General features: G+C 38.6%; 1 protein-coding gene across 4 annotated transcripts in view; it reads right to left on the bottom strand.

Moving 5' to 3' along the window:
* Nucleotides 1–26,037, bottom strand: part of LOC150088259 (moesin/ezrin/radixin homolog 1-like) — a 706,511-nt gene that overhangs the window by 427,310 nt on the left and 253,164 nt on the right. For all 4 annotated transcript variants that reach the window (XM_090369412.1, XM_090369409.1, XM_090369410.1 and 1 more), the window contains 3 exons: nucleotides 21,569–21,673; nucleotides 15,224–15,393; nucleotides 13,443–13,526 (listed from right to left, as the gene is read on the bottom strand). In XM_090369412.1, the coding sequence (XP_090225538.1) occupies nucleotides 13,443–13,526; nucleotides 15,224–15,393; nucleotides 21,569–21,673 (359 nt within the window). The remainder of the gene's footprint in view (nucleotides 1–13,442; nucleotides 13,527–15,223; nucleotides 15,394–21,568; nucleotides 21,674–26,037) is intronic.

The raw sequence follows: 26,037 nt of genomic DNA, 5'->3' as shown, positions 1-26,037 counted from the left end.
ATGCACGAGATTCTTTTATAAATGCTCCATGAACTGGGTTACCTCAATAATCTCCTTATATAAAATATATGATATTAATAAAACAGAATTAAAACAGAATTAAAACAAAATTTACGAGTGGGAGAAGAGAGTGATAAGCCAAATTAGATAATAATGTTGCAGGGGATTTTAAATTAAAACCCCTTTTAGTTCACTATTCGGAAAATCCAAGGGCTCTTAAAGTTTCACTAAATCAAACCAATCTGTAATTTGGAAGGCTAATAAAAAAGTTTGGGTAACCAGGCTTCCTTTCATTGATCGGTACTCTGAATTCTTCTGTCCCGCAGTGGAAACATTGTATGAAAAATAAATTTGATTACAAAGCAATTCTGATCATTGACAACACTACATGACATCCAAACAAAGTGAGCTTAAAAGACTTAACCATATAAAAATTTTTACATACCTCCAAACACTACTCTGATCCAACCGATGGACCAAGGTGTTATTGCCACATTTAAAGCTTACTACATAAGGAACACCTTTTCCCAAGCTATTAAAGCCACCAACATTGGTGAAAATGTACTGAGCCTAAAAGAGTTTTGGAAATCCTACAACATTAAAACTGCCATGTGCCACATTTCAAGTGCCTGAGATGAAGTGACTCAGAAAACCATGAATGGAGTGTGGAGGAAAGTTTGGAAGAATTGCATAAAGGATTCCCAAGAAACTGATGATTCGGTTGAGAAAGTTAAAGTGCAAATTGTTGAGCTTGAAAAAGAAGCAGGATTGGACGAAATTGACGATGACAATGTACAAGAGATAATTGACAACAACAGGGATGGGCTCTCTAATGAAGAACTCATGGAAATGACAAAAGAAGAAGAGCTTGCAATTGAGGGAGAAGATGATCAAGATCCAACAGATAAAGAACCGTTAAAGTCGCTGACTGCATAAGGACTTAATGAAGCTTTTGAACATGATGAAAAATGTGATTATTATTTCCAGGAGAACAACCCTGTAATGGAATGAAGTTCCAAGTAAACAAGAAATTTAAAGAAAGAAACGAATCCCTACATGATTTTGTAGGGATTCGTAGTACTACTGTACAGTAGTACTACTGTACAGTAGTACTACTGTACAGTAGTACTACGAATCTTCCTCTCATTACTACTGTACTACTGTACAGTAGTACAGTAGTAATGAGAGGAAGAGGGACAAAGTACTACCCAAAATTGACACATTTTTCAGTCCAAAGATAACGAAAACTCGACAGTCCAGGGCCATCAAATTAATAAACTCATGATTTTTATTGGCATTTTAAGTTTAATTTTGATATGTAATGTAGTTACTTATCACATAATTATATACATAAGTAACATAGAATATTTTATATGTACAAATTTTTGTATATTAAATATTTTGACCGACATTTGTGTTTCTTTTCACTATTGTCTATTATTGATTAAGAAATATCCTATGGCAGAGAACAAAACTGACAAATACACATGTTACGTTATGGGAATACGATACTCGCTTAGTGCTGATTCACTTAGCACTTTGTTTTTCAGGAACAAATTATAAGGGTTAAATGGGGATCGCCTGCAGCCAAAAAATAGACTCAGGAAGGGCATACCTACAGAATTTCTGGGTATAGAAATCCTTGACACAGCCAATAACATCAAGACTGAGAATGGGGATTGCCTGCAGCAAAAAGAGGCATATACAAAGGGTACTAGGAAAGTTTTGCAATACAGCTTTGTTTATTTAATTTTTTCAAAGTAATTTCCTCTACATTCAATACACCTCTCCATCCTCCGAAACCAATCTTTAAACCAGTTCTGCCAAGTTTCACTAGGGAGTAAATCACACTCGTTGTCCCAAGCCCGTAGAAGGTCCTCATCACTGGAAAACCGCCTCCCTTTTAGCTTCATTTTCACATGCGGGAACAGGGAGCAAGGTCTGGACTGTAGGGAGGGTGCTCGAGAAGTTTCAGTCCTTTCGTGGTCAAATATTCGGTGCAGGCTTTGGCGCGGTGAGCTGGAGCATTATCTTGATGGAGGTACCAGGTGTCCATTCTTGACATTGGCCGCAGGTTCTTCATAGATCCAATGACTTTAGGCAGGCATTGTTCAGTATACCACTTAGCTGTGACTGTCTTCTGCGTGTCCAAAACGACACGTTCCACAATTCCACTCGATTTGAAAAATACAGCTATCATTTTCTTCTTTACAGATCGGGATTTTCTGATAATTACGGGTGTGTCGTCATCATCAAAGACCCAAACTTTGTTTTGAGCCTTGGTCGGCAGATCGTAATAGTACAGCCAAGTCTCGTCACCTGTCATGATGTTGTTCACATACCGAGACTGTCCCTTATCAAACTTTTTTAACATCTTCCGGCACCAAGTCACACGTCGTGTCATCTGCTCTTCAGTCAGTTGATGCGGCACCCAGAGAGAACAAAGTTTCTTCACGTGCAAATGATCTTGCAGAATCGAACGAATTGCTGGTGCATTTAGGCCCAAAGTATCCTCTATCTGTTGGTAGGTCACTCGCCTGTTTTCGTCAAGCATTTTCCTCACAGCAGTAACGTTTTCCTCCGTAACTGACGTTCGTGGCCTTCCCGGCCTCTCAGAATCCTCCAGAGTGAAATTTCCCCTTTGGAATTCTCTATACCACCTGAATATCGTTGTACGATGTGGACAATCATCATCTAGTGCAAGAGTCATTTCTTCTAAGCACTGGTCTATGGTTAAACCACGCACGAAATTATACCGCAAAACTGTCCTTATCTAATTTCGTGACCACGATGCGATCGCAAGCACTTTACACACTCACAACTAATGAATAACTGAGCCCATCGACTTGGCGCGGCGGCTACTATGCACGTATGAACATGTCTCAACATGCAGCAACAAGCAGCTTCCTGTGATTCATTGTTGCGTCATATTGCAAAACTTTCCTAGTACCCTTTGTATTATAGACTGAGGAAGGGCATACCTACAGAATTTCTGGGTATAGCCCTTGACACAGCCAATAACATCAAGACTGAGATAAAAAAAAAAAGACACAAAGCTATTTTTTTGATTTTCATTCCATGAGCAATGAAAATCAAATTGGAGCAGGAAACCAGAGGTGCTGTTACCAAATGGTTTCTGCCACAGGTGTCAATGGTTAGCCCAAAGCCACCAGTGGTATGCCCGTGGACTTTTTACATTTATAATGACAGGTCAAGGCTCCCTAAAGGCAAAATTAACCTCCTTAGGGCTGACTGATGACCCACAATGTACCTATTACGAGAGTGAAGAATGGGCACATATTCTCTATGAATGCATAACTTATGATATACCAAGAATGCAGTTAAAAACTGAAATTGGCCACTTCCAAGGAGACAAGAACACCTTTTCATAATAGAAGAAAGTAATTACAGTTTTTATTAATTTTACACAAAAGGCAATCGAAATTAGATATAACCTGCAGGGACAGGCTAATAGAGCTCCTCCATATAGCCAACCAATAATCCATAGCCAAAGCGTCCATGTCTCCCACCACACCCATCCAGCACCCTGAAAGAAAACCTAATCAAACAAATCCAGATTGACAGGCCCCCACTACTAAGTAGTATATGAAGGGGAGGAGAAGGAGATGTACACGTAGCCAGGGATATATCTAGGCTGAATAATATTAGTAAGCAGTTTGCATGGGGATGCAATGTAGAATGAAAGAAGGGAGAGTGAAATGAAAGAATGCACAAAAGTGAAATAATTGTATCAGTGTGTTGGGCACTGAATGAAAGTGATAAGGTGAAATAGGAATTGTGCTAAGAGGGAATAAACACTAGTTTTGGTGAAAGAGAGTGACCCAGTAAGGGAGTAAGAGAGAATGAATGAGCATTATGGTAAATGGGAGTGAGCGAATGTAACTGGCTGAATGAATACTCAGTTAATAATAAGCTATTTAGTTTAAACATACTAAATCAAACTGAACTCAATACAAACAACACCAACACACACTGCACTCTCCCCTCACCTGCAAGATATGCAGCAGCTGGGGCTGCAATACCGGTAAGTTGGAGTGCCAGAGGAGTGCAGTGCAGAAAGAAAGAAATGAATAAATGAAAGAAATGAATGACAGAAGGATGAATGAGGGTGTGTATGGGAATGCAAAAGAACATAAACTGAATAATGGCCAATCTAATGAATCCTTAGTCTTATTTCTTTCAATCTATCTTTACTTAATATTAGGTTTTAGTATATTATATAACCCTGCATTCCCCCCGGTGTGTGTGTGTGTGTGTGTGTGTGTGTGTGTGTGTGTGTGTGTGAGAGAGAGAGAGAGAGAGAGAGAGAGAGAGAGAGAGAGAGAGACGGACGTGTGAAAAAAAAAATAAAAGATAATATAAAATGTAAGAAAAAAATATAAAATCAGAATGAGAACAGAGTGAATGAGGATTATGAGTGGAAAAAATTGCCTGTCCTCCCCATTCCACATTGAAGCACCACACTCTGTGTGGTGCTTCAATGTTGAATGCCTTAGTGTGCCTCAGAGCACACAGGCACCCCAACATAGGGATCCCTTTCCCAATGATCCTTCAATTCTACCACCTAGATTGGTTGTTATCTCCCTCCCCTCTCCCCGGATGGCACCCCTTCACCTGTGGGTAACCCACTGCCAACTATCACTGTCCACCCTCAGAGCAGGATGAGCATCCTGACCTGGGGTTTCCCTTTGTCTCCTCTTTCAATCAATCAGGTGGGTGCCTTCACTTCTGACCCCCCTTCTTTATCCTCCCATTTCCTATTTCCCCACTACTATCTTCTGACTTTCTTTTTTACTTGGGTTTCCTTGTCTGTAGCCTTGGCTACCACAGGGTTTACCTCACCAGTGCTTTATACTACTGTCTGGCCCATCTCCTCATGGTGCTGGACGGTAAACTAGAGATTTCTGTGTAAAAACACAAGCTCCTAGAATAAGAGGCCAGATGAACAACACAATCAGCACAACCCACATTAATACTTCACGGGCCTACATAAATCTGGCCTTCACAGAGTTTTGTATTCATCACATTACTTGACGCGGAGTTGGGGGGGAGGAACCCCGGGAGCCACATTACAAATAACACTATACACTAAGTTCTAAAGAATTCCAGAACTAGGGGTCATAAATTCAAATTACATAGGTTAAGATTCAGATTAGATTGTAGGAAGCTCTCTTTTAGCTAGCAAGTCATTGATAGTTGGTACTAGTTGCCATTGCAGGTAGTTGAGGCTGACAGTGAATAAATTCAAAGGTCAATGGGATACTTACCTATGTGAGGAGGGAACCATATAACGTGTTTTCTTATCTACTCGATTTTTTTTTTTTTTTTTTATGTGAAAACATCTTTTGCAGCACCTACTAAATTTCGAACTGAAGTAAATCCAATTTGTCACGGAAATGACTCAAATTATATCACTTCCGAAATTAGGCTAACGCAGTCATTTAGGAATTGATGCAAATTACATTACTTCCTAAATGATGCTAATGCAGTCACTAACATTGATTCTGATATGAAAACATCATTGGCGGCACTGACTAAATTTCGGTCTGACAGTCAGTGTTCAGCTTGTTGGCAAAAATGTGAAATGGAAACGACACAAATTACATCACTTCCTAAATGATGCTAACGCAGTCACTAAGGATGATTCGGCAGAGTAGTGGGCATAAGCATAAAACATTACATCGTTATTTCGGACTGAAATAAAACCGGTGAGTGATGTAAGTTGAACAAACATTTACGTTATTTAGAAAGTAGCGGGCATGAGTTTATGCTTACGGCCACTACTTCCTAAATGACACTAATGATGCTAACTCAGTCACTAATTTTGATTATGTAGAGTAAGTGGTGGGTGTGAGCATAAAACATTACATCATTTGTAACTTCAGTCTGATTTTAAAATGGTTCTGATTTTTGTCAAAGATGTTTTCACATAAAACACCTTTTGTGCATACAAGGTAAACATGCACCTTTTTTTTTTTTTTGCAGTAGCAAAAAAAAAAAAAAAAAAAAAAGCCTGTGGCTTCCTTGCACTATTGGTGAATACTATTGCTATTACTATGGCATCGTTATATAACTAATTGCTTTCATCTGAGAAACTTCATAGAAGTGAAGCAGCAAAGATACACATCACTATAAAATAAAAATATTAAGACAGAAGTGGATAATGAAGCAACTGCAAGTGTGGAAATAAAATTCCATGAAATAACAGAATTTTGATGTAAAAAGAAACCAAATGTTTAAAAATCTAAAGTGTTAAATTTTGAAGCCATGCTGGGCATTATTAATTATTTTTGTTATTTTGATTCTTGGAGCATTGTATTTCCCCACTTTTGATGTAGATTTATGCCACTGAATTCTGATTTTTTTTCTCTCTTTCTCAAACATAACATCGTTATTTCGGACTCATACACACAGATCTAGCCAACCTCTTCAGTAGCTTCTAAATTTATCACTTTAGTTTTTTAAGTACAGGGTTGTTAAAATTAAAGTATCCCTATGTAGAGGGCTCTGGAGTGAGTTCTAAGGCTCGTACTGAAGAGAAATTTGGACAACAGGTACAATAAAGAATGCGCTCGCCATTTATTGGAAAAAAAATAAATAGGTCACAAAATTTGTCACTGTATTGTGCGTAACTATCTTAGTTATGATTATGCAAATAACTTACATTATTTGCATAATCGTAAGTTATTGTCACAGCGCCACTACTCAGCACTACTGTACAGTATAAAAGCAAAGCAGTCTCTTCAAAATCATACAGTAGATGTTTGCCTGCACTACAGCACAATGCCAACAATACTGCAGGAAAAGGTGCTATTAGTGAAGCTGTACTATCAGAACGGCAACAATGCAGCTAAGGCTATATCAGAAAATTCCGGCTCAAAAGCACATAAAACATGGACCTATGACTGTTTGTGATGTCCACAAAATGATTGTGAAATTTGAAGGGACAGGACATCTTGGTGTTCAACCAGGTAGAGGTCAAAAGCGAGTTGATTCCTGTCGTGTTGAAGATGTGGCTATGGCTGTCGTGGATTTATCAAGTCAATCTCCAGATGGTAGCACAAGTGTGGCAGCTGTTTCTTGTGAAGTGGACATGCTGTATTCCACTGTAAGGCTAGTAATGCATCAGGTGTTGTCCTTACAAGTACTATCCTTACAAGATGCACATGATACAGCAGCTAAAGCATGGTGATGCAGATATTCGTTTCACATACGCACTTCAGTTTCTGACATGAATGACAGTGGATATCACTTGGCCATGGAACGTCCTTTGGAGTGATGAAGCCCACTTCTGCTTAAATGGACAAGTGAATGCGCACAACTGTCGCATTTGGGAAACAGAAAACCCTCAAGTTATCCAAGAGTTCCCATTGCATTCTCCAAAAGTGACAGTGTTGTGGTTTATGGCAACTTTCATGATTGGGCCATAGTTTTTTTGAACAGGTAACACCAACTGGACCCCAACACCTGTTCCATCACTGGACAGCGATATTATGAAATGTTGGAAAATTTCACAATACCAGAGCTGCAACAATGTGGGTGCTTTCAGGATACCATATTCATGCTGAGGACGAGGGTTGCCGGTGCGGATGTGCCTTTCTGCCGCTCTTGGAACAGAGAAGTTTTTTCTGATTTATTTTCTGCTTTATTAGTTTAAATTGACATATTAACTTATTTTCTAGAGTAGCTTTATATTCCTATTTATGGTACTTAAGTTTAAAGTAACTTAGATAGAGATTTTGTAGGTATTACTTAGTATCAGAAAGGGTATCAAATCCACGTGTTTACGTTCGTAAATAGCCGCCATTGTTACGGGAAAATTAATCAGTAAAATCTATTAATCTTGTCGAACTTCATTGGCAATTAAATTGTACTTTTAACTATACATATAACCACTTAGGTTACGTAACATAAATAATTAGTAAAAATAAATAATTAATACATAACTTGATATGGAAGTTATATAAAGGGATTTCGTAGATAACACTCGTTACTGAAACATAAATATTTCATAGATAACACTAGTAGATTTCGTAGATAACACTCATTACTGATACATAAATATTTCGTAGATAACTCTCGTTACTGAAACATAAATATTCGTAGATTTTGTAGATAACACTCGTTACTCAAACATAAATATTTCGTAGATAACACTCATAGATTTCGAAGATAACACTCGTTACTGAAACATAAATATTCGTAGATTTTGTAGATAACACTCGTTACTCAAACATAAATATTTCGTAGATAACACTCGTAGATTTCGAAGATAACACTCGTTACTGAAACATAAATATAGCGTTATAACTGTGTTGGGATACAAGTTTAGGATTTAATTTTATACTGAAATTGAAATTTTATTCAAAGTAAATCGAAATCATGACTCAAACCAGAGCAGCAAAGCAAAAGGCTCAAGCTAATGGGAATGCTGTGGCTCAGGGGAGAATTGAGGGGGGGGCAGTTGCCCTCTGAATCACAGATTTTTAAGATGCACTATTTGCTTGATGTTTGCGGAGCAGTCAGGTATGGGACATGATACTGCCATGGGGGGGGTGTCTTTGTATGTGCACGATACAAGGAGTGTAAGGAAATCAGGCGACAACTCAGGGTTGTTATGAGCGTATATGAGAGCTTGAAGGACAGGGTGGATGCCCTCGAAGGATTACAAGTGAGGGGCCCATCAAGCTCTCAGCTGCCCACACCAATGCCAGAGCTTGCACTTGGTCATCGCACAACACAGCGGCAACCCCCAAGGCAGAATGCACTGGTCCCAAAGGAACTAGTAGTTGTTGGTGACTCTATTGTCAGGGAAACGGGAAACATGCTTTGTAAAAAGGATAGGTGGAACAGGACCAGGGGCAAAGGTTGATAATGTTGTAGAGCGGATATTATTATTATTATTAGCCATATGGTACAAGGAAGCCTGAGGCTTATGCTGCACCAGACAAAAAAAAAAAAAATTCCCGCGTTACCCCCCCCCCTGTGTGTGTGTGTGTGTGTGTGTGTGTGTGTGTGTGTGTGAGAGAGAGAGAGAGAGAGAGAGAGAGAGAGAGAGAGAGAGAGAGAGAGAGAGAGAGAGAGAGAGAGAGAGAGAGAGAGAGAGAGAGAGAGAGAGAGAAAGGCATCACCAAGAAAGAGAAGAATGATGATATCCAGCTCAGGACCCTAGGTTTGCCAAGCCCATACTCACCAGATGTGAGCCCCCGGGGTGAACATATCATCTTTTAAGGGCACAAAAGGTGATATAGTTGTACACGTTGGCACTAATGATATTAAGAGTAGGAGACCGGTGGAATTACTTAACAAGTACAGGTCACCGATGAAAAAAAGCCGTGAATTAGGGTTGAATTTGAAAGTGTCTGCAATTCTGCCCAGACACGATAGGAGGGAGTATATGATGAGAGCCCTGTCGATCAATTCGGGCCTGGAAAGATTGTGCAGGGCTCAAGGGGTAGAATTTTTTTCAGCCTGGTCTGTACTTGTTAACAGGAGAGACTCTTCTACAGGGATGGGATACACTTAAATAGAAAGGGTGCAAGAATGTTTGCTGATGCTATCGAGGCAGTATTAGGTGGGTCGGAAAACTGCTAGATTGGGGGGATACAACGACTAATAGATTAACAGTAGCCACTGGCAGAGGAGAAAGTGATTCTTGCACTGCTTCTATTGGAATGAGCAGCAGCCTGTAAAATAAGATGCAGGAGACTGCTAGGAATCATGGGGGTACAAGTAAACACATGGGTGGTGTTAGGGTGGCTAAGAGGAAGAGCAGGTGCATGTATATTTGCGTGTACACCAATGCTAGGAGTTGAGTAAATAAATTTGATGAATTTGAGTTATTGCTCAAAACATCAAAGGCAGATATTGTTGGGATTTCAGAGACGTGGTGTCACACAGATATAAGGAATGCAGAACTGGAATTTGGGGAGTACAACAGCTACAGAAAGGATAGACAGGATAGGAAGGTAGGAGGGGTTATGCTATTAGTTAAGAAACACATAAAATCCAAGGAAGTGAAGCCAGTCGACATCGCTGGACAGTGCAGTGTCGAGTTAGTTTGGTGTGACATAAGCATTGGGAGATCAAAATTGAGAGTAGGAGTGTGCTATAGGCCTAATGACTCTGATGAGTATAATAAGAAACTGTACAGAGAAATAGAGTGGGCCAGTAAATCAGAGAGTCTTATAATGGGGGATTTTAATTTCCCAGATATTGACTGGAATTTGGGGGCTGGTCACTCACACACTAGCAAGGCTTTTGGGGATTTATTGGATGATTGTTTTCTACATCAGCATGTTCGGGAGGCAACTAGAGGGAGTAATACTCTTGATTTGATTATCAGCAGTGATTCTTCATGCATTAAGAATCGGCAGATAAATCAACCACTAGGTGGCAGTGATCACAGTGTTCTGAAGTGGGAGTTACTCAAAGAGGTAACTACCATTAGGGGTAAAGGAAAGGGGTATTGCTTTCGTAAAGGCGACTACGATGGACTGAGACAGTATTTAAATTCTATACAGTGGGATCAACTGATGATGTTACCAAAAGCAAATTCAAAATGGGGAGCATTCAAAGAACTTATCTTGCAAGCTACTAGGCTTTACATACCAACTAAGAAATATTGTTCAAGGTTTAGGCCTAAATGGATGTCAGATGAACTAATGAGGCATATGGCAGAGAAGAAAAATGCATTGGATACATACAAATTAACACGTGACACAGAAGCCTATGATAGATACAAGTTGATCTGTAACCAAGTTACCAAGGAGGTTAGGCAGGCGAAGGCAGATTACGAGAAATATTTGGCAAGGGATGCAAAGAAAAACAGCAAAGAGTTCTTTACTTATATAAACTCTAGAAGGAAGGGAATGAATCAGATTGGTCCACTTGATATCGATGGGTCAACTGTTGATGACCCTGCTCAGGTAGCTAACAAACTAAATGAATATTTTGCATCGACATTCACACATGAGGAGTTATTCAGCGAGGGGAATGCCAGAGGTGTATTCAACTCTAGCAGTAAGCTAGAGAATCTTGTAATAACTGAGAGTAAAGTGGAGGAGAAATTGTTGAAGATAAACACAAGAAAGGCACCTGGGGTGGATGGGATCTATCCAGTTATATTACAGGAGGCAGCAAAGGAAGTAAGCAAACCCTTAGCCATAATTATGAGAGCTTCCTTGGACTCAGGGGAGGTACCCATGGACTGGAGATGTGCAAATGTGACCCCAATTCGCAAGGGAGGATCAAAGGCTGACACAAGTAATTATAGACCTGAGAGTTTAACTTCTGTTCCCGGAAAATTAATGGAGGCACTGGTTAAAATAGCACTGCAGGATCATCTAGACAAGACTTCAGTTATAGCTCGGACACAGCATGGTTTTGTTAAGGGGAAGTCTTGCCTGACCAATTTGATTGGATACTATGATGCAGTCACAAAAGAACTGGATGCAGGGAATAACTTTGATATTATATACTTGGATCTTAGAAAGGCTTTTGATACTGTTGCACATGGAAGACTGCTGCACAAATTGGAGCAGTGTGGCATTGGAGGCAAATTGCTGCTATGGATAAAGGGGTGGTTGAGGGGGAGAAGACAGAGAGTGGTAATCAATGGACACTGCTCATCGTGAACTAATATTAGTGGAGTCCCTCAGGGTTCAGTATTGGGTCCTTTATTGTTCTCTGTATTTATAAATGATATTGATGATGGTATATCAAGTTTAATGTCCAAGTTTGCAGAAAATACGAAGGTTGGCAGGGTTGTCAAGGACACTACTGACACTATGCTGCTGCAACAGGATCTGGAAAGGTTGAGCAGATGGGCTGAGAGGTGGCAAATGAAGTTTAACATTGACAAATGTAAAGTACTACATATGGGAAACAGCAACCCCAGAGCAACGTATCAACTCTGTGGTACTACAGTGACAGTGGTAGAGAATGAAAGGGACCTGGGGGTGGTTGTGCAGGCAGATATGAAGTTCTCTGAGCAGTGCAGACAGGCTGCAAGAGTAGCTCATGGTGTATTGTCAATGATATATACGAATTTTTCTAGCAGGGATAAGGAGGTGATTATTCCCTTGTATAAGGCAATGGTCAGGCCACACCTAGAGTACTGTATACAGGCCTGGAGGCCTCATTTCAAGAAGGATGTAGAGCTGCTGGAACGAGTACAGAGAAGAGCAACAAGATTTGTGAATGGAACAAAGGGGTGCTCTTACGAAGAAAGGCTTAAATCTTGCGAATTACAGTGTCTGAAGACTAGGCACCAGCGAGGTGATCTGATAGAGGTGTACAAAGCCTTGAATGGTTTGAGCATGCTCAATGCTGATGGGATTCTTCCTCTTGCTCAGAATAATCACCTGAGAGGGCATACGTTCAAATTGAGGAAAGACAGATGTAGGATAGATGTGCGGAAATTTGCCTTTAGCCAGCGGGTGGTTGGTAGGTGGAACAGACTTCCACCCCTTGTCGTGGAAGTTGATAGCCTAAATAAGTTTAAGCCTCAGCTGGACAGGTATTTCGAACGAACAGAGGGGTGAAGTGGAAGTGGTTATTTTTATTTATTTTTTTTTACTTTATTTTTTTTTTTGGCTGATGCTGCATAAGCTTGCTTTCTTGCATCAAATGCCTCTACTAATGCTAATGCAAGATGGTATGCCACCCCCACATCCACATTTGTGTCCAAAGATTGCTAAGGGAATACTTTACAGACGAATGGGTTATCAGCCACTGTTTACAGACATCTTGGCTACCCTGATCACCGGACCTCACCCCATGCGGCCTGGTTGTGGGGTTTTTTGAAGAACCAGGTGTATCGGGAAGGATGTCAAACTCTGGCAGATCTGAAGGACAGCATTAGACGTCATGTGCTGGCTATTCCAGTTGACATGTTACGTTCTGCTGTAGAAAATGCTGTTCTCCGAATGGAAACTGTTGTTGACCAAAATGGAGGTACACATTGAACAAATGTAGCGCTGTTCACATGATTTGTATTGCCACAGCACCATATAATGACAAATTTCCTAACTAATTTTTTTTTACTATAAATGGCGAGCACATTCTTTTTTGTACCTGCTGTCCAAATTTCTCTTCAGTACTAGCCTTACAACTTGCTCCAGAGCCCTCTACATAGGAATACTTTAATTTTTTTATCTTTTTACATATAAATCAAGAAAGGGATTAATAATATGCAATGGGTTTCTGATTATCGGAAATATAATGTGATGAAGTATATGTGCACAAGGTGTTTTATTAATTGGACAATGGTTCCCCCCTATAGTATATATGCACAAGTATTTTATTATTTTCTGCGGGCTCCAGGGTTTCCCCTATCCACCAGTATATATGCACAATCTAAAAGCTACTTTTCACAGGTTATCACTTAGAATAAGATCAAAAAGAAAATATCCCATTACCTGGGCATTCCTTTATGTTCAGCCCACCAATTAGTTATTCTTTCTTCCCACTGGTCTTTGGATAACTTATGCTGGTCCATTACTCTAAAAAGATAATTATTACTGCTACTTACAAAATCAAAATTATGAATGAAATAACAATATTAACTACAACTCATTTGATAGTTGTTAATTCAGTAAAAAAACCTGAACAGTTATATATAAGACAAATAGAGAGGTTTAAAATAGTAAAAACAAGAAGTCGCTTAAGTCTTGCTTTTCCTCCATTCCCCCAGTAGGAAAAAAAATTATACAAAATACTACAAAGTGTCAGTCTCTTTTTATAGATAAATTATGCTACCTGGCACAAGGCTAATAATTTATTGTCAGTAGAGGGTCACTTCAGTTTCTCAGAGCCAAGAGAGTTTTTCAGTTCATTATCATGTCCAAAATTTTATCCAAGAATGGCAGTCACCCCTTGATCAAAAATCAATGAAAGTCTGAATGGTAAAACTTAACTTCATGGTGGATAGGACAACATTCATTTATCACAAACAGGTGTGGACCTTGAACAACCATGCAGAACTAGTATTAGCATATCTTCCTGGATTTTTTAAAGTTAATTAATTTATAAATTTTTGTTAGGATAACTGTAAATGTAGACTTACAATTATTCAAGGTAGCAAAGTAAGTACCAAAATTAACAAATGCCCTTTGAAAGGTCCATTGAAACCACACCTGAACCATGATTATTTGTGATGACATATCACAGATAATCACGGTTTCTGGCTCAAAATGATGTATCCACACCAGAGACAACCAATATATTTATTAAAAACACTGATAAATTCATATCAGGCTTAAGCTGACAGACAATACAAAGGTTTGCAGAGTGGCTAATAATTCAGAGTGATCATCACTGTATGCTACTAAAACAAAACAAAAATTCAGCAGATGGGCTGAGAAATGACAAATTGTTACAATCATGGCAGTGTGGAATGAAAGTGACTTGGGATAACTGGGTAGTCAGACAAGGCTGTCCAAGAAGTGCAAACAGGCTGCAAGAACACTCATGGGGTTTTGTCAATGATATAGAGGAATTTTGAAAGCAGGATAAGGAAGGTGACTATCCTGTTGGACTCATTATGAAACTGGTACAGTAAAATAAATAAAAAAAAAGAAAATGGTTAGACCACATCTTGAGCTCCTTTAGCCCTTCGTAAGAGGACTTATCTGCCAAGGTATACAGCCACACACCACAGGGAGGCAGGAGCAGTGCTACTAGGAGGCCACTGACCTAGAAATATGGATAAAAAAAAGAAAGGCCGGTTCCCTTTCTGTGTTCTAACTTGTGGCTTTTCAAGTATAGACCAGTTTCAAAAATAAGGCTTCAGGGAAGAGTGTAAGAACTTAAAAATAACTAATTGCCTTTGAAGAGCACTCTATAAATCACAGAAATATCGCTTGGCACCCAGGGCCAGATTTAGTTGTAGTAGAACAACGAGACATCGGTGAAAGTTGTCCACTTGACTAGTATCTCGAGTAGCAAGTCCCAGCCCATCACAACTGGAAGAATGTGCGCAACAAGCCTCAGGGACCAAACAGGAATCTGTCCAATTAGAAAAAATGAGAAAAACAGAGAAGTAATACCAACTGTTGTCAAAGTCAAAATATGATCTTTTTTCCATGGTTTGATAACATGCACTAAAAGAAATGGGTTTCCATTTCTATTAGTGCATGTTATTATAATATTAGAAAAACATTTTAAATTTTGAAGTTAAACTGAGCTTATACAGTATTACCTTTGAGGAAGCAATCGCTCATTAGACAAAGAGCCAGATATATGTCGTTCAGATGAATAATCTCCATATTTTGCTTGAACTGCATATGAAGCCAGAAGAACAGATGTTTCAGGAGGGCAATATATTTCATCACTGAGAATGCCATTCCTCACTTGAAGATAAAACAACCGCTAAATAAAATATGCATACATTAATAACTAACATCGTACAACACAAATAAATACAAAGAGTAACTAAAATACAGGGTGGATCACATGTCAGTTTACTGCAAATAATTTGAACTTAAACTGATGTCAATTTCTTGTCCATATTACTTGTTAAGACTAATATTATATTTCTATAATGTTATTTATAAAATTTAAATGAACTCTTCAAATTGTTTCTGATAATTTATTTCTTGGAACTGCATCTCATCTCCTTAAATTGATATAAGACCAACCCTGTATAATACCTATGGTGCAACAAATGGCATTGTTCCTACTCTATGATAACATGCAATATTTTTGGGCTTCTGAAATACTGAAATGGCATATACACCATATGGCGGGGTTCAACAAATTAGCTAATATGATGTGGCTGATCTGAAAATGGCTCATACAAAAAAAAAAAAAAAAAAAAAGTGTTTGTGTGTGTGGAGAAATAAAATAAGTTACATGTACAGAAAAAGTTGTAATTTATTTTATTTTATTTTTTTAAATTACCAAAATGATATAATAATAAAAAAATTATGTACAAGGTACATAATGAGTTGCTGCTGCTCCACTCTGAGACTGACAGTGTCACAGCGACAGCCATTAAAAACGTCTTTAGTGCAGAAACTCATTATGAAACTGGTACAGTAAAATAAATAAAAAAAGTATTGCTGCATAATTTTTATTGAAAAAACAATTTCAGTATTATTTGTAATGGTTATTTGTTTGTAATTTGGGTACATTGTACCCGCATTACAAAAATATATCAGCAGGTACGTTGTACCTGCTGATACCGAAATCTGTATTGTGGTGCATTTTTAGAAAAGTAATACTGCGATATACATACTTAAATACTTACTTAAATATTTATTCAATATCTTTAAAAATATTAACTTTTATATCCAGAATTCATTGTTCATGTATTATTTTTGTAGTTCATTTAGTTTCACATGTTTATTTTCATAATTGTATAGGTACTGCTTATATTTTATATACCATATCATATATGTGTAACAAATAAAAAATGCTATAAATTTTATATTTTATAAATATAAAATTTTATATTTATAAAATATAATAAATTAAAAATTTTATTAATTTATTAAATTCCATTTTATAAATTAATAAAATAATAATTTATAAAATAGATTGTTATTATTTACACGTTTAATATAATGTTTTTATAATGCCGACAAGCACAAATATTCAGACACCTCTTATTTAAAACCAAAAATAACAGATAGATTAGCATTGGGCAATTGGTGCTTTTTTGTGAATATCTGACAAAAAAATCTGGTTACAACACGGTTTGATTTTACGAATATTCATAAGAAGTTCCTTTGACACAAGTTTTCAAAGTTTATAACGCATGCATCAATAGAAATGTTTTCTGGAAATTTTGTTAGAAGAAAAAATATACATCTAGAAAACGTTCTGTACTGATATTGTTCTGTAGTGATATTGTCCTGAAAACAATTGCAATAAAGCAAACTTTTCTTTTATTAAATGCACACTGCAGTGTTATCAGTTTTACACCAGTTTTTTCCATTTCCAGTGTGGCTTCTGATAGACGAATTTCATTGATTTTGTGTTAGTAGATGCAATACACACTGAAGAAAGGAAGTACAATCTTTTTGTTTTTCGAAAAAAAATTTGTTGCAATATTTTTGATTATGTTTCTTATGCCAAGAAACAGTTGCGCACATTTTTGCTCCTTCCCCCTTGTATCATGCTCGTGAGTGATGGGGCCTTTAGATCACTCGCCGCTCTGGGTAACTTATAATTAGTTCACCACAGCGAACCTATTGGTAACTCTTTAGGAGGCTTCCAGATCAGCTTGTGTATAATCTTGCTACCTCTACTCTGCCAGATAGTGACCGGAGAGAGTCCGAGTAGTGTGTATGCGGGAGGCATTGTCGAGGCCATGTTATGTCAAGGACCTGGGTATATTCTTTCCATGTGTACGCCATATCCAAAAATTTCATTACTTCATACAATATGTACCACCCAATTTTTCTTACCATTGACTACACCATGAATTGTCAAACAAATAGAGTAAGCTTATCTGCAAAAAGATCTAAACCTCCCAAACACTTCCTAATACATTTCACAAATATACGTGGTCTCAATTTTAATCTGAATGATGTCCATTTCCAATCTGCAAAACCTATTAATGGACTAATTCAATGGAAAAGTTCGGTGAAACTCAAGTAGTCGCTATAGACATGTCAAAGGATTTCGATCGTGTTCGGCAAAAGGTCTTCAAACAAGCTTCCATCTTATGGTTTTCCGACTGTTTTTTGTAATTGGTTATCCAGTTTTCTCTCTGATCGCTCACTGAGGGTGATGGTAGATGGCACCCTGTCTTCTAACTTCTCCACTAATGCCGGTGTCCCCCAAGGTTCAGTTCTTTCCCCCACTCTTTTTCTCTTGTATATTAATGACCTTCTTCCATTGACTGGTCATATGAACGAATTCGATAAAAACGAGGTCCTTCACACTACATCTGCGTGAATGAAGTAAACTAGTGGAAATCCTATCCATAGTTTTGCCGATGATAGCACATTGCATTCCACTTCCGAATTTGAGAAACCTTGCCCTGGTCAATCAGATTAAACTTCTTGAAAATCTGCTACCAATTCCTTAAATGCCGATCTTCAGGTAATTCTCTAGTGGGGCAAAGACAACTTAGTTGATATCAATCCTTCTAAAACTCAGCCTTGTCTTATATCTCGCAAAAAGGATTCTTCTGCTCCTATGCGGTTTCTCTTTTGGGGATTACCCTGACTTCTAATCTCTCTTGGCACAAGCACATTATAAATATTGCTTCCTCTGCATCTAAAAAACTTGGTTTTCTCTTTCGCTTTCGGCGTTACTTTTCTTCCAAACAGCTGCTCACTCTGTACAAATCGCAAATCTGCCCTACCATGGAATGTTGTTCCCACATCTGGGGTGGTGCCCCCAAAACCTCTCTCAGGCTTCATAATTCCATTCAGAAGAGAGCAGTTAAGTTAATGAATGATTCATCTCTAACAGAGTCTCTCCACTCGCTGTCTCACAGACGTACTGTTTCTGCTGCATGCCTCTTCTACAGATATTTTCATGGGCACTGTTCTTCTGAATTGGCTTCTATAAGTCCTGCCCTCACTTTCAAAACAGTCCGAACACATGCCGCCACCAGCCAACATCCATTTACTGTCCAACTTCAAACTCACAGAACCAACTTTCATCTTCGTCGTTTATTCATTCAACTGCCGTTTTCTGGAACAACCTTCCTTCATACATATTTCCTGAAAATTACATTATTCAGAATTTCAAGTCCAATGTCAACAAATATCTTCTTTCGTCTTCTCAACCTCCAACCCAAGCACGGTACTAAGTACTATAGGTTCTAATACTTCTCGTGTTTGGTGTCTACATAAAAAAAAAAAAAGAAAAAAACAGAAAAAAAAAAGTGCTTTAAAATGTGGTCCTGTTTTGGCGTAGAGACTCATTTGTGTCCGGTTCCTTTTTTCCTATCAGTAGAACCTGTATTCTGGAGTTTGGAAAGAAATCTACTCACTGTTGACTGATTACAAGACACTCTGCAGGGTGTCTTAAAAATATTCATACAAACATTTAGGGGAGGTAGGTAACATCCAAAAGAATGTGATTCGCATAGGAACCCATAACTGGAAACGTCACCCTAAGTCGGTACATGGTGCTGTTCATCAGTTCGTGAGAGGGAAAATTTCTGGTTTACTCATTCAAGCAGTAGTCGCCGCTCGAAGAGCATGCAGCGATATACGAACTGTAAGCTGGCAGACATGCACCTAGTGTATGGATTAGCAGAGGGCAATGGACGAGCCACTCAACGAATTTATGGAGAATGCTTCCCAGACAGACATGTACCGGGGACCAACACTTGTTTGTGTGTGTGCATCAAAATTTGTGCGATTATAGAGGTAACAGGAGTAGTGCGGGCCGACCACGTTCGACGCGAACTCCTGCCATGGAAGAAAGTGTGTGAATGCTGTCCAGAATAATCCTACTACCAGCACTCATGCCATTGTCTATGCCTTAGGAATGTCTCGTTGCAGTGTACAGCGTGTCTGGCACCACGATTCCTTACACCCCTTTCATCTCCAAAGGGTTCAGTTACTGCGCCCCCCAAGATCATCCTGCACGTGTGGCTTTTGCGCAGTGGTTTCTCCAAAAAAGTGTTCAAGACTTGAATTTTCCAGCCTATGTTTTGTTCACCGAAGAGGCTTATTTAACTCGAGAAGGTTTATTCAATCAGCACAATGCTCATGTGTGGGCTCACGACAACCTACACAGTGTGCGCCCCCATGCGGCACAACATCACTTCGCAATAAATGTGTGGGCAGGTATGGTCGGTGACTGCTTAGTCGGCTCATACCTGTTACCATCCCGCATGAACTCTGCTAAATATCGGATCTTTCTTGAACAAGTTCTACCAGGGTTACTTGACGATGTTCCAGCAAATGTGAAATTCAACATTTGGTTTCAACATGACAGGGCGCCTGCCCATTATGGAAGGTGTGTTCGTGACCATTTGAACAGGCGTTTTGGGCATCGATGGATTGGCCGTGGTGGACCCTGGCTCACCTGATTTATCGAGCCTTGATTTCTTTCTGGGGGGGGGGCCTTAAATCTATTGTGTAGGAATCACCTGTGGAGACGGAAATGGATCTCATGGCAAGACTCGTCAGTGCCGCTGCTACTGTCAAAGAAACTCCAGGTGTGTTCGACCATGTCCACCAATCCATGCAGCGTCAGTGTCACGCATGCATCGCGTCTCATGGTGGAACCTTCGTGCATCTGTTATAACATCATGAAATGCATCCATCTTGTACTCTATTGTTAATATTATGTCAAATAAATGTTTGCCACTAATTACTGTCGTGTCATTTCTGCTTCTTGTGCCTCTGCTACTACTTTCCCGTGACGTTTCCGGTTATGGGTTCCTATGCGATTCACATTCCTTTAGATGTTATCTTCCTCCCCTAAACGTTTGTACCAATATTTTTAAGGCACCCTGTATAAGCAGTGGTGCATTTGGGCCGGAACGATGTTCTGGTACTTTTTTCTAAATGCCATAATAGAAAATCATTAAATTTATACACCTAATATTATGAAACAATGGCATAAAGAAAGGGGAGGGAGAAATATCTATTTTACCCATTGCTACTAAAAATATATATTAATAGTAATCTTTAAAATTATTAGATTTCTTTAAAAATTTATTTAAAAGCAAAAGTATAAATTTTGCAATGAAACTTGAACGTTTCTTACTAAAGTACAATGTGTTAGATAAAGAGATCAAAGAATGAGATATATGGTGATGCATGTGAATGCTACATTTTGATTCGCCATGAGCTGAGTAGAATTGGTTGTTCTATGAACCATGAGTCTGAAGTCTGATTCAGTTAATGTACAGTTGATGTGGCGTTATGATATAGTCTCCTGGAGAATGAGCATTCTGGTAATATTTTATTTTTTTTTACGATGAGCATTCCAGTAATATTTTTTTTACGATGAGCATTCCGGTACTATTTTTTAGCAATACACCTCTGTCTATAAGCAATATGATGGGAAGAACATCCTTCTTCCCATAAAGCAAAAATAACACTCTTTCTTTGTGGTGTCAACTGCACACCATCCTGACACAACCAAGGAATAACTGCAACTTTTGCAGGGCGTGCTTATATAGCTGAAAGTAACAGATGATGCAATATTACGTAATCGGCTACACGTGTCAATTTTATCTGATGCAACCTGTAAGAAATATTGCCATATACTTACATTATTCGGCGACAATTACAATTTTAAGGGGTAATGCACTTTCTTTGAACACCAGTGTATAGCTCAGGTAAACCCGAAAATAAATAATTTTTGAACATTACATTTCAACTAATCATTTCATTTGTTTCTTTAACAGAGCCGGACTGACTGTATGAGGAAGACAGTCAATATTGCTGGACTTTTGTAGTTAATATAAAATATTTATATTAATATAAAATATTTTCTAAACAAAATTTATCCACTTTTTAGCAACTTACTGCCACTCTTGATTAGTGCTCTTTGTGCAAGTAAGTGAAAGCCCAAGCAAATCTGCTAATAAATTTTGGAAAAGCATTAATTATATTTTTACCACAGTTATATCCTGAATAAGTTCATCTGCAACATCTTCTGGGTAAAATTTGGCACGGAATTTGAACTGCAGGGGATTCTCTTTCTTCACATCTTGACTAAGCACCTTAAAATATATAAAATTAATAAAATTACAATTCATTTACTTACATTAGAATGGATTTATGTGCAGACATTAACATTAGTATCTATAATTATACCACCCAAGAGGCCATGCTCTATTTCCAGAAATAGATCATATTTTCAAAATACAGTTGAATTCTTTTATAACGAACTTGTTTACGAGTTCCCGAATATAACAAGTAAACTGAGATATTTTGTTTGGTCTCGTTTAAAAACAGATAGCATTCAATTCAGATATAATGAGCACATTCCGGATATATTTAACCCCAGGGGCTCACATCTGATGAGTATGGGCTTGGTATACCCAGGATCCTGGGCTGGATACTATTATCCTTCTCTATCTTGCTGATTCCCTTTTCTTTCTTTCTTTCTTTCTCTCTCTCTCTCTCTCTCTCTCTCTCTCTCTCTCTCGGGGTAATTTAGAAATTTTTTTTTGGCTGGTGCAGCATAAGCCTCAGGCTTCCTTGCACCACATGGTAATGATAATAATAACGAGGGAACATACCGCCGTGTGCAGCGAAGCAAGTGCTTCTTGTTATCCTAATGCTAATGCTAAATCGACTAGAGAAAACATGTAATTTACACCCACAAATATGGGTATACAAATATGTAAGAAATTACCGGGTGGCCCTAATATAATAGTGTTTTTTTTTTTTTTTTACCTCAAGGGTAGAATAGTGGCTGTAATCGCTATCCTCCCCACACTGTGGAAAAGGCCTGGATTAGAATCCCTTCAATAAGGTGAAGAACGTTTATGGGCTTATTTCACTCAGTAGCTGAATTCGTTAGTGTCAGGCGTGAATAGCAGCATTTTGTCCCACAGAAACTTGTTATTTTTCGTCCATTAAAACAGGCAAATCGACTAAAGAACACACGCAATTTATGAACTACAGTATTACACATAGGCAGATCAGTTAGTTCTCGGGCAGCCCTAATATGATTAACCCCAGGGGCTCATATCTGCTAGGTTTGGGCTGGGCACACCCAGGGTCCTGAGCTGGATATCATCATTCTTCTCTTTCTTGGTGATTCCCCCCCCCTTCTCTAGGATTTTTTTTTTTTTTGGCTGGTGCAGCATAAGCCTCAGGCTTCCTTGCACAATAATAATAATAATGACAAACGAGAAGAAAGTTCCTACTTGTCTTTCTGAAAAACGTTTATAAAATTGCCTGTGAAATCCACTGTCTAGAACAATCAACGTCAAAGCAGCGAATGCTTCTAAGCTCGCTAGTGGTCTGCTTTTGCCTACTCTGCAGCACCTAGCTATTGATCATCAGCAAACCAAGCAGCAAGCTGTAAAAACACACCCCACTCCTTCCAATGACCAATTGATGGCCACTGCTTAATAGATAAAAGCAGACCGCTGGAGAGCTTAGATGCATTCATTGCTTTGATGCCGATCGTTTCAGATAGTGGATATTGCAGAAAATTTGAAAAACCGTCCTTTTAAGGACTAAATCTATTCTCACAAGGACAGTAAGAGGAACTTGGTTTCAATCTGGGAGCCTGAAAATGTCGAAGAGGAAAGCATTATCGGAGAAAGAAAAAAGCCAAAATTATTGAAGAACTGCAGACTGGTCAGAAGAACATAGAGATAAACAAGAAGTACGGACTTTCTTTGTCTACTCTTTTAACACTGGAAAAATAGAGACGCAGTGTTGAAGGCCTGCGATGACAACGTAACAAATGCAAAGAGACTCAAGAAATGCGACCAAGGTGACGCTGATCAAGCTCTGCTGAAATGGTTCACTGCACAAAGAAATGTCAGTTTACTCATAAGTGGACCAATCTTATAGGCTAAAACAGAAAAATTTGCACGGCTTTTCAACTATGCAGGATTTTGTTGCCCAAATGGGTGGCTTGATCATTTTAAGAATCGGCATAAAATATGCTAAGGTAAAAATCAGCGGAGAAGCATCTGCAGTGGACATGGAGATAACATCTAAGTGGATGACCAACGTATGGCCACTTCATTCTCAAGGCTATAATGATGATGACATCTACAATATGGACGAAGCTGGAATTTTCCATAATGTCACTTCTGACCAAACTTTGAAATTCCAAGGCGAAAAATGCACTGGAGAAAAGTTATCGAAGAATAGACTTAGAATGGCTATGCTATCTGCATGAATATGTTTCAGACAGATAAAAGAAGGCATTTGGTGATTGGAAAGTCTGCCAAACCAAGATGCTTCAAGAAAATGAAGCAACTTCCAGTGGCTTATACGTTGAGCAGAAAAGCTTGGATGACTTCAGATATTTTCGCGGATTACCTCCAAAAGTGGGACAAAATCTTTGAACAGAAAAACGTAAAATTAGACGTTGTAGATAACCTATCCTGCACATCCACAGAAAGTTGACAATCTAAGTCACACAATGCTTGTTTTTTTGCCTCCAAACACTACAGCAGTGCTACAACCAATGGATCAAGGTGTGATCAAAAGTTTCAAAGCTCATGTTCGTCGCAAACTTGGTCCTTTTGCTCATTGACAGAATAGACAAGAGAACTGAAATGAAAATCTCAGTTCTCAATGCTATGCACTTTATGAGAGATGCGTGGGAATGCGTTTCACAAAGTTGCATTCAAAACTGTTTCAAGAAGGCTGAATTTAAGTCAAAGCAAGGTAACATTACTGGCAAGGAAGATCACATTCCATTATCTCAGTGGTTGCAAAAAGGAGTCCAGAGTATTTGAATCAACTTCCAAACATTGACAGTTGGGAGCACGTAGATAATAAAGTCGTAACTTCGAGAGCTCTTACAACAGAAGACAAACAGGTTAAGAAAGTGAAAAAGAAGTAGACGCAGAAAACTCCATTCAACCTCAGTCATATGGAGCAGCTGCTGACAGTGCCGTCAGTGTTTTTTCAGAATTACAGATAATGCTGATGCAGAGGTATTAGCATTAGTAATGGCTGCGTGGTGCAAGAAAGCCTATGCTGCACCAGCCAAAAAAAAAAAAAAAAAAAATCCGAACAAAACAATGATAAAAAAAATAATAATAATAATTAATAAAAAAAAAAATGGAAATTCAACCTATCATCCTATGGGCTTCCCTTACCCAAAGCTTCTATCCAGATGACCTTTGAATTTCCCCAAACTGTCAGCCTCTACCACCCATGTAGGCAACTTATTCCAGTAATTTATAACTCGCTGGCTAAAATAAAACTTCCTGCAGTCCAATCTAAACATTTCCCCCCGTAACTTGAATTTATGTCCCCTAGTTCTAGCATCATTTATAATCTTGAAAATTTTGTCCTCATTCATTTTACTGATGCCTCTCAGAGCCTTAAACACCTGAATCAAATCTCCTCTAAGATGTCTAGTTTCCAAACTCTACAACCCTCATATTCGAAGTCTTTCTTCATAAGGATGCCCTTTTGCCGATCTCACCAGGCGAGTTACCCTTCTTTGCACCCTTTCAAGAAGCTCGATGTCTTTCTTTAGGTGCGGTCTCCATACTTGAACACAGTATTCCAAGTGTGGTCTAACAAAAGCCTTATATAATGGGATTATCACGTCCCTATCTCTACTTGCAAAAGTTCGACAGATCATCCATAGGACACCATGGGCCTTCCTTGCAACCTGTTTGCAATGCTCAGAGAATTTCATGTCTGACTGTATGGTAACACCCAAGTCCCTTTCCTCCAGTACTGGGTTTAGTTGAACTCCACCAAGTGAATGTTATTTTGGGATTACTGTTTCCCAGGTGTAATACCTTACACTTTGTTGGATTAAAGCATAGCTGCCATTTTTCTGCCCTTTCCTGAAGTTTATCTAGGTCTCTCTGAAGAAGCTCAGTTGACAGTGATCATTAACCACTCTACCAATTTGAACATCAACTGCAAATATAGACATCACGCCCTCCATCCCTACACCAATGTCGTTTATGAAAATTAAAAACAACAGTGGTCCTAATACTGATCCTTGGGGAACCCGTCAGTTCAGTGTTGGCATTCGAGGTGAGTCAGGGCTCCTCAGTTAAGTGGTTTACTTTTGGATAGTAGTGCTTTTAAATATTTGATTTATTTAGATATTGTTGGATTATTTTGTTACAGGTTTTCCTGTAACAGTTTGATTTTAATAATATTATAGATATAATTTTTTAAAGTTAAGTTTCATTGATATTTATTTAATTTAAACTGGTAGTTATGACATCTGCCTTAAACACGTCACAGGGAATCGTGACTCACGCGGAAATAGCCAATGGCGATTTACGGGTGAGTAATGATTTAATCCGTTGTGGAACCTGTGGAATGTTTTCCAAGGTCGACCTGGTGACTAATCCTACCTCACCTGGGGATTCTTTTCTTTGTGATCGATGTAAGGAGTGCACCGATATTTAGC

This window comes from Mastigoproctus giganteus, chromosome 3 (assembly GCF_048544385.1).
Source record: "Mastigoproctus giganteus isolate SK-2022 chromosome 3, ASM4854438v1, whole genome shotgun sequence".
NCBI lineage: Eukaryota > Metazoa > Arthropoda > Arachnida > Uropygi > Thelyphonidae > Mastigoproctus > Mastigoproctus giganteus.
The sequence above is the reverse complement of the archived record's forward strand: the minus strand, read 5'-3'. Positions and strand labels throughout refer to the sequence as shown.